Consider the following 10,115-nt stretch of genomic DNA (forward strand, 5'->3'; position numbering starts at 1 on the left):
AAAGAGTTTTGTGTGTTGTTATGCAAAATCAGTTGCACGTATTTAGGTAACATTTTTTGTTGACTTGGTTTACCGAACAACTGTGATGAAGAGTCCAGTCTTATACCATCTAGTTAAATTTTCTTGCCTAACAACAAAACCACCACAACATAGGAAGGACCAATTTCATTGTAAGTCAGCAATGAATCAGATCTTCACATTAAAACGGCTCTGGATTATCTTATCATAATACAACGATTAGTCTATACAGAGACGTATATATCGTATGTGATATACACGTCTCTGGTCTATAGATGCAATGCATTTAGTTCACTTCAACATGTGAAACATTAACGCCCTTGTCTTTAAAACATTATATTGGATCTTTTGTGATTTTTACTGAAGAAGTCTTAGGTCTTAAGAATGAATTTGGTTAGTCACTCAATCACATACAGATTTAAATTGACATAAAAAAAAGTTTATATATTGTGACAACTATTACTATCACAAGGGAGTCGACATACACTCCTTGTACTTGACAAATTGTTGTCCCTACAAGGCCCTGGGAGTCTGGTAACGACCCCAAATCAGGTGTTTTAAAACAATGGAAACAATTTTTTTTTTAAATTCTAAGAGACCACATGCCTGTTTTTGAAAATATGGTAGAACTCATACAAAGCAGTTGGAGAGCAGAATATAGATTCGTCAAAATGCTGATGAACGCTTTCGACCTCCTAAGCCCCGACCCTAAGTATATAGTCCCATTCCATATACAACTACTTCCACAGGTTTGTTGTCCACTGAAAGGCCGAAGCCCGCCAGATTAACAAATAAATAAATCCTTGTCTGAGATCATTTCTAGCATATCTTATCGCCTCGTTCTAGGTGATGTGACAAGCTCGCCATGGTCAGTAATTTCGAGGTACACAAAATGGTTCCATGTTGTGGTAGTAATAATTGTTGCTAAGTTATTCAAACGAGTCGTTTTAAAACGATTTGAGTGTGAAAAAATACTGAAACCAGTCATAAATAATGTGACCGTGACCTACTTTATCAGTTGTTTTAATCAAACTTCTCAAATGAATACTTGACTTTTTTCCACAGAAAATACGAAAACTATGATTTTCGTTCCATTATTAAGTTTGTAAGAACTTTAACAACACAAGGAGAGTAGGAGGTGGGTTATACTCACTGAATGGGACAAAATGAAATTTAAGAATGAAAACATGATAACAAGGGACAATAATTCCTAAGTGATGGAAAGAGAGTTATGGTTCCTGTGCATTGTACTTCTCCTCGTCAAGATCCACTTCCTATGAAGTTTATGTTAATACTTTTTATAACTTTTGTGATAGGCCCTGGAAAAAACTATGACGGACGGACAAAACGTCGACTATATGAAAGTGTATTGGTTTGTTTGAATGTATGTCTTTATGTATTTGTCAACATTTCTAGCCAGTGTTTATGTTATATAAATGTACATGTTTGGTGAACACTGTGAATGTCCGTGAATTACAATATCGGAGATTATAACCAGGTATAATATTTACGCGCACTTGCTGTGGTAGGATTACATCTGTAAAATAATAAGTTAAGTACATGACATAAAAAATCATTCAAAATACGCGATTTATTATTTTCTAAACAGCAAACTCAAAATTTGTTAGGATAATAGTGATGATATTTGATGATGTCTTGTCAACAATTTTCAACGTGCTCATTTTGCTAAAATCAGAAAAATTGAAATATGATAAACAGCGCCGCTGAGAAGTTCACTATAATCGGCCGTTCTCCAGCACATAGGTACTAATGTTTATATGAAAATTCAGCTGGGCAGGTTTTATACCCACATGAACATCAACTGATAAGGAACCTATATCAAAAGCTCTCATACTTAAAGTCTAACATTTACAATTTTCTTCGTCTTGTCATGTGAGTTGTTTATGGTTGAGGTATCGTAAATCCGGAACAATAGATCCGTATCCGGGTTAGAAACGAATTTTACTCACTTCTTCTCGCACATGCTGGCGACAAAATGGCGGAATTCGACTTAACCACACGAATGGGACAATATTTAGACCGACATCTGGTCTTTCCATTGTTAGAATTCCTATCGGTTAAAGAGGTAATATACCGATAAGGTTATTGATGCTTCCTGAATGGTTATATTCGATAGTTTTGCTTTAGTTTTCACCAGAAACGAATTATTTTGTGAGCCGGTAGTACACAAAACCTCGAGGTTTTGATCACGAGCTTCAATAAGGAACGATTACTATTGGCGATCTTTTGAGGCTCCCTACGCCGGTGAAGTGATCGACAATACGCCATATATATGCTTTATTATAATAAGTAGTCGTTTTGGTTTGGTTTGGACAGGTTGGAAATAATAGGAAAAAAGTCCAAGCATTAAGAGTGGGGGGATGACATATACGACGCAATTCCAGTTGGAGTACTTCTTTTAAATAGATCTACAAGTATGTCGAAGTCTGTTAATATATGCAATATCCATACACAGTAATTAGTCTGCTTACGAGACAAATAACACATACTTTCTAGATAGTGCAATTTAAAATATGGAAATTGGCCATGCATATGCTAGATAAAGGAATTGTCCTGTTATTTCTTTTTTCTTTGTTTTTTTCCCGACGTTGTGAGATGTATTGTAGATAAATCAATGACTACACAAGTCTTACAGAAGGCCCCTCATCGAATTGGCAAATTCACAAGCTAGGGTAAAAAATTATTCTCCCATAATGATATATCATCAATGACTGGGTCGTTATGTAAAGGAGCAAGTTAGTGTGGAAATGCAGTCTCTTTTACTCAACTCACAGAGCAAGCTTCTTTGGTGCACTTGTCAGGATTATGTTTATGTGTTCTTTTACATTGGCATGCAACAAAGACATCCTGAATCCTTTTTATATGACAGGGCTATGGTATTCAAAAGTGTCAGTTGAGGGAAAAGCATTTGGGGAACGGGTTGGTGTAGCTAAGATTGTAGTGTTAAATATAGTCATTCACTCTGACATGGATGCTAATGAGGGAAATCCATTAATTATAATATCAACTTTCATTAATTGTGCCTATTTTTTTATATTGACTGACAAGTTAAAGGAGTCTGCATGAAATCTCTAACACTATTGGAGAAGGTAGTAGATTAACTGGATATGTAATTACAATATTTAATTTCATTAAAAAATTACATTACAAGCTAAAAGCACAATTTATTTATTAGCCCAAAATTTTAGCAGTTATTTTTCTATTGCAGCTGTATGATGAAAAAGAAATGCTGAAAGGAAAGCTGGATTTACTCAGCAACACCAACATGGTGGATTTTGCTATGGATGTCCACAAAAATCTTTATCCTGAGCAAGATGTACCATCAAGTAAGTAGTTGATTTTTCTTGCTCGAATGTGGAATTGTTTATTCTTTGACTTGTATGAAATGCTAATGACAGGCAAAAGTAATCAGTATTTTCATCAAAGAATATTTGGTTTCAAACATTATCTGCTAAGGAATCTTTAATTTTACTTTACTTGAACTTGAAGTATGCATAAATACAAATCATTTTAGCACAGAAAAAATAAGATTATTTCTATCTGCTTTAAGATGTTTCGTTTTTCTGAATTGAAGGAAAAATCCAAATATCTTCTCAATTTCAAAGAAAATGTTACATATGCCTATGAATAAGCAGCTATCAGATTCAGGTTGAAAAAACACTAAGTATTGTGGTACAAATATAGTTTCAACAAATGTATCCTTGGCAATAGACCGTGATATCAGGCTTCAAAAAACATTTTTTGTTAGATTTGAAGGACAAAAGACAGAGCGTTGTGGCTCAACTCAAAAGTCTACAGGCAGAGACCGAAATGATCACCAAAATATTTGAAGATCCAGAAGTTGTTCGCCAGATGCAGAGCTCCAGGTTAGTCAAAATTTAATGAAGATAATCTTTTGTGATTACTGCAATATAAGTTAAACCTAGACTTGATATGGAAATTTGTTAACAAGTTTTTGACTTTTCAAACTTAGGGTTTAACAAATTTAATTGTGTTCTCTTATGAATTATGGGACCTTTATGAAGCTTTTAAATTAAAGGTGTAGTTAATAGTTATTTATTTTTCCTCCAGGGATGGAAGACAGTTATTTGAATTTCTAAATAAAGATTATGGGGTAAGTATGTTTATTTGTATTGAAATAATTCAAGCATACAGAAAGAACATAAGTTTTAGTAAAAAAAAATGGCTGGAAAAAAGACCAAATCAAATTGCAATCAGAAAAGTTAAAATTTAAAAAGTGAAATATATTAGTGCTTTTCATTTTCTTTGTTTACATGATCAAAAGCAATAATTTCAAATTTGCAAATATTTTTATTAAGATGAGATATTTAGAGAAATCTTGTCAGTGATACCTGGAGAAGTACATGTTGGGTTATATTACATTTTCAGTTCGAAGCCAGGATGGTGGACACATTGTATGAGTATGCCAAGTTCCAATATGAGTGTGGAAATTACTCAGGGGCAGCCGAATACCTTTATTTCGTCAGAGTATTAGTAAGTTATTAAAAAAAAAGTTGATCAGATTTAAACCTTAACACTTTCCATGAAAAACCATAAGCATAGCATAAGGCTTGTAAGGCATGTCCAAATTTGACAGTAAGTGATATGCATCTGCCTTACAGTTACCCTCCACTGACAAGAATTTCCTGGACACACTGTGGGGAAAGCTGGCATCAGAAATCCTTATGCAGAACTGGGAGACTGCCCTTGATGATCTTACAAAGCTGAAAGACATCATAGACAATAATGTAAGTCAGGAGGACACATGATCACATTATTTTCAGTGTGTTGAATGTGTTTAGTATTGCAGGATTTATGCAGTCATTGAAAAGGTCATATTTGTTTATTAATCCTTGATTAACCATTAACATATGGAAAGGACTAATTATGTTGTTGTTTTACTGTTAATAAACACATATATTGCCACCAAAAATATGTATATGTAATGATATTAGCTTTTCAAACATTATATCACAATTCTTGATTAATTTTAGTATGGAATATATATTGTTGAATGAATGTGCAAAATTATTGGAATTGTTTCTTGTGATATACTGTCAAACTATTTTTATAATCAATCTTGTAGACTTTTGGATCAGCACTACAGAATTTGCAGCAGAGGACGTGGTTGATACACTGGAGTCTGTTTGTCTTTTTCAACCATCCCAAAGGTCGTGACCTTATCATAGATATGTTCCTGTACCAACCTCTGTAAGTTTAAAAGTAAAAAGTATACATTGTTTTGATAAGATTGAGGCTATTGCTGTTAAGCAAAATTTTTTATTTGCTATTTATTACAAGGTGATTTCTTTTTTTTTTTTATTTGAAACTAATGCTTGATTCCTTGTATAGGTATCTGAATGCCATACAGACCACCAGTCCACATATACTCCGATATCTAACCACTGCTGTAATCACCAACAAAGGACGAAGGAGGGCCGTCCTTAAAGATCTGGTCAAGGTCATTCAACAGGTATGTTACTACTCGGATCAAGTCTAGCCAGTGTTATAACCTATAGATAGAGTTATTTTACTCCAGTACATATCCCAGGGAAGGAGTGCTAAGATGATGAAATTGACCTCTGTTGATGGTCTGTGTTTGATAAAGGTTTACATGGCAGGTGTAGTCGATGAAGCAAAAGACACTATCGGAACACCTTGTCCCTGTACTTTTTCAGGAATCTCTGTGTTAATCTTTCTTTTCTTTATATTTTGCCTCAATTTTATGGAATTTGAGTTTGGATTTTAAGTGTGTTGACATTTTCTTTACCTTTAGTCTTCTACTCCGGAAATTTTTCAACTTGATTAGTCCTTAGTTATATATCATCAACACACATGCAACATCTTTGCTAAATATTTGTATATCACGCCACAAAATATGTTTAATACTCTATTTGTATTTGTCTACATTAAATATACCATGATCTTGGAGAAAATGCTTCTGTGACCAGTTAATTTTTAGTGTCCGAGTAAATAAAGAAACTTGTATTTATAGCAAATTTTAGTATGCAGCATACTAAAGATGATAATTTACAGTTTGTGAATTGAAAAATAAAACTGGCATATAGCAGTTGGAGATTGAAGGTTTTATTTTATCAAATGCACCGTTGAAACATACTCCATCATTCTTGATAATCAAGGGGTTTCCCTCATTATCACTCTCTGCACCCCCGGAACATGTCACGGCAAAATGAAGGTTACCTACGGGACACCTTGTTGTCAAGACAGAAAATTAGCTCGATTATTTGATGTACATCAAATAAATCTCAATGTCGCATAACAGTACCGTTACATTGTAATGGCTTCAAAGTTGAGTGTTGCTCTTTTGTGATCTTCAAAAGGAGTCTTATCAGTCAGTGATTGGTCATTTTTTTGCTTCTGGAACCAATGAAATTATTACACTTGTGCCTTCAGTTTTGCCATGACATGTTTCAAGGGTGCAGAGAGCAAAATTGATTGTAGCCCCTGGAGTATTGAAGATGGTTCTCCAGATAAAGATATCTATAGAAGAGGTGGCCTCCCTTTAGTTGAAAACTTCCTGTTTTCTTTAAATGGGAGATGTTAGTAATAGCAATGTCTGCATTATCATTTTGTTCTGCTTGTCTGTTTCAGGAATCATATACCTACCAGGATCCCATTACCGAGTTTGTAGAATGTCTGTATGTCAACTTTGACTTTGACGGTGCCCAACAGAAACTCCGAGACTGTGAAGAGGTAAATATAGTTTTTATTATAGCCATCTTAATATGATATTATAAATTGCATTTTCTGAAAGTAAGTGCTGTCCACATAGGATCTTTCAGTGTTGTTTTAATATTCAGAATATACACATGTATTTGACCTTCTTTTGAAATGATCAGATATACTGAAAATATAAAATTATTGATTTTTTGGGCTGGTGTATCGCCCATCTAGATTTTGATATTTCTTTTGAGTAATATTTTTTTCCTTCATTCACCTCCAAGGTTTCAAAATAAAGGCTCTTAGCATCACTGATAAGTCCTAGAAGGACAAAGCCACAGTATGATGCATTTTAGTTCATTATTTAGTAAACATTTAAATGCTATTTACATGAGTTTACAATCCAAATAAATTAATCATGGCTGACTCTAAATGGATAACTGACTCAAGTATCTGTAGGAAATATTTGACAGTCTTCGTCAAAATGTCCTAAAAAATTTTAATTTAATAATGACATATATATGTTTTGTCTACTCACATTTTTAGTCTCATTAAGATTCTTGTAATATCAGGATTCTAAAGTCAGTGAGAGAAATTAAACATGGAACACATGTACATCTGGTGATAATACTCAGAAATTACTCAACAGTGATTCCTCTGAATCATAGATTAGATATGTGTTTTTAATATGAGTAAAAAGAACAGTAACTGAAAAATAATTTGTTTTTCTCACGTTGAAGTTCCTTGCTTCTATTTTAATTGGAGAAATTAATGGTGGCTTATTTCAGGTGTTGGTAAATGATTTCTTCCTTGTTGCTTGTCTGGACGACTTCATTGAAAATGCAAGATTGCTGATATTTGAGACCTTCTGTCGGATACACGAGTGCATCAGCATAAAGTAAGTGTTTCCAGTTGACAGCAACCAAATGAACTGGTGTTCATTAAATGCAAAGAAAGAGGAAATATCAGTTTTGAAAGAAACATTTAGAATGTACATTAGTTTTAGCTGTATTGTTACATATTCTGATATTGAATAGGAATATTTTGCAAATTAATCATGATTATGTTTACAGCATGTTAGCAGAGAAGTTAAACATGACGTCAGAGGATGCAGAGAGATGGATCGTAAACTTGATCAGAAATGCTAGACTTGATGCCAAGATTGACTCGAAGCTGGTAAGTCTGATTTAATCACTTGCTATTGTGTTTATATTGATGAATATATCCCCAAGACATTTGGAAATTGACATTGATATTGAATTCTTAATCAAATGTTCAAATATCACATTTATCAGCTGAAAGGTTTAAGTGGCTTTATAGTACACTTTCTGGTATACCTCTATAGGGGACTATTTTGTTTGCATATATCATATCATTGTATTTGACCAGTTCACTTAACACATCCTTGTTCATATCAGTAATTCTTTTTATTCAAATGCACCATTAGTAAGAATAAAGCTTAATTAATATGTTGACTCTAGATTAACTATTGCAAGCTGTAGCATTTCATGGGAGGTAAATTTTTGAGTTTACAATTTTGTGAAAAAAATCTTGTAAAAATCAAACTGTGTTTGATAAATTCAAACAATTGGAAGATGATGTGTTAACAGGTGGTTTCTACTGTGTAAGAAGAAATACTGAAAAAATATTAGCAATGAGCAATATAATGATTAATAGTTCTTTATCTTTTTGTGGTGCAATTTCAAGAAAAAATAATTATCCTTTTTTCCAAAATTCAGAGCTGATAACAAGGTTGTCAAAAATCTTGCATGAAAATCAATGTTTTGTCAATGATCTCTGAAGCTATGTCACGAGAGTTTTTTTTCATAATATAAGGAGATGGCATTATAAAGATTTGTTTAATTCCAGTATTAAGACGAAAAGGCCCAGTAAATAAACTGTGATGAATCGTGATTATTTTAGTATAAATGAAGGACCATTTTCATTATGAAATTTTTCCGACTTTTAACCATGTATTTTATCTACAGGGGCATGTTGTCATGGGAACACAGGCTGTGTCACCATACCAACAGGTTATAGAGAAGACAAAAGGTCTGGCCTTCAGATCACAAATGATGGCTATGAATATTGAGAAGAAGCTTGGACTCCGTACTGATAGTGTAAGTTATTTGTAAACACAAAATACATTTTGAATCCAAGGGATGATGACATCATAGTTTTTATTTTTTGGTGTTGATGGCAGGAAAGCTGTAGAGATATAATAGCTCATTTGGTATAGTATCAGATTTGAATCTCAGCTAAGACTGGTGATGCATGTTTCTATCCTTCCCCATGGTAGTGTGTCCTATCTCTGGTAGATAAGATTACAGACCATTCTATGCTGTTGTAATGGCATTCTTGGGCAAGGCACTCTACTCCATTGCTCATTATAAAGTGTGGTAGGCCTTCTGCATGATGTTCAGTGAGATGCACATTATTACAAGGATGTCTGACCTTAAAGCAATACAATAGCTAACAGAAAAGCATGAGAACACCAGAGTAAGAAAGTTTTCAGTAACTTTATTTAGAGATAAGGAGTGAGGTGATTTTTTCCTGGATTTCAATATTTGTACATGTTTCTTTATTTGTTTTCCAGATGCCACAGTGGGATAAATCTGCAGAGAGTTAATAGATACGTCACTTAGTTCTTAAAAACTTTCTTACGCCAGTCGCAGCATAAAGACTTACACAACCTCGGTCGCAGTCAGAGAGGAGTTATTCTGTTTACTGTCAAGACAGTGAATTTGGACATTAATATGAAGTGCTCTATAATGAAACTACAATTAAATTATATCAATTGGATTGCTTGTTTGTTTTATTGTAAAAAGAAGTAAAGAATGTAGTTTAAACATTCTGTTTAGCAGAAGTTAATTGATCATTACCAAGGCAGCTTTGGTTTATCAGTTTGACCAGGGTTGTTCATTTATGAAAGAAAGAAGGACCTACCCGTGTATCCCATTTAATTTTCTGTCAAACCTGATAAAAAACTTTTGGGGCCAGGATTTATATTTGCAAGTCTGTCTCGTTTTTTATGACTGGAATGTTTTGTTTTTTTCTTCTGTTTTAAAAGGGTTGGTAAAAAACAGACAATTCAGTAAATTTTGGGAAAATAATGGTGATAGAAAGTTGAAACTAAAACTTCATATTATCATAAAGGGAAATTTCAAACCAGCATTCTTGGGGGTTTTTTGTTACTGTAAATTGCTTATTGTACAATGGTACAACATATCACAATTTTCTCAGAAAATGTGAAATCTGTTTTTAATTTGGAATTAACTTCCTGCAATATTTCATATGTTGAATTTGATCTAATCTTGGGATGTTGATTAAACAAAATGACCTTCTATATCAAATTTAATTAATTTTGCTCTGCATCACAAGACGATGGTCTCTTC

General features: G+C 33.4%; 1 protein-coding gene across 1 annotated transcript; it reads left to right on the plus strand.

Moving 5' to 3' along the window:
• Positions 1 to 2,013: 2,013 nt before the first annotated feature.
• Positions 2,014 to 9,522, plus strand: LOC132556988 (eukaryotic translation initiation factor 3 subunit E-like). The gene is made up of 13 exons (XM_060221452.1): positions 2,014 to 2,104; positions 3,248 to 3,365; positions 3,788 to 3,905; positions 4,111 to 4,153; positions 4,429 to 4,533; positions 4,662 to 4,787; positions 5,126 to 5,250; positions 5,392 to 5,512; positions 6,652 to 6,753; positions 7,509 to 7,618; positions 7,794 to 7,896; positions 8,709 to 8,840; positions 9,317 to 9,522. The coding sequence occupies exons 1-13, from the start codon at positions 2,015 to 2,017 to the stop codon at positions 9,347 to 9,349; spliced, it is 1,326 nt and encodes a 441-aa protein (XP_060077435.1). The 5' UTR covers position 2,014; the 3' UTR covers positions 9,350 to 9,522.
• Positions 9,523 to 10,115: the final 593 nt, after the last annotated feature.

This window comes from Ylistrum balloti, unplaced genomic scaffold, assembly GCF_031769215.1.
Source record: "Ylistrum balloti isolate Yb309-2 unplaced genomic scaffold, AGI_CSIRO_Ybal_v1 Utg370612, whole genome shotgun sequence".
Classification (NCBI taxonomy): Eukaryota; Metazoa; Mollusca; class Bivalvia; order Pectinida; family Pectinidae; genus Ylistrum; species Ylistrum balloti.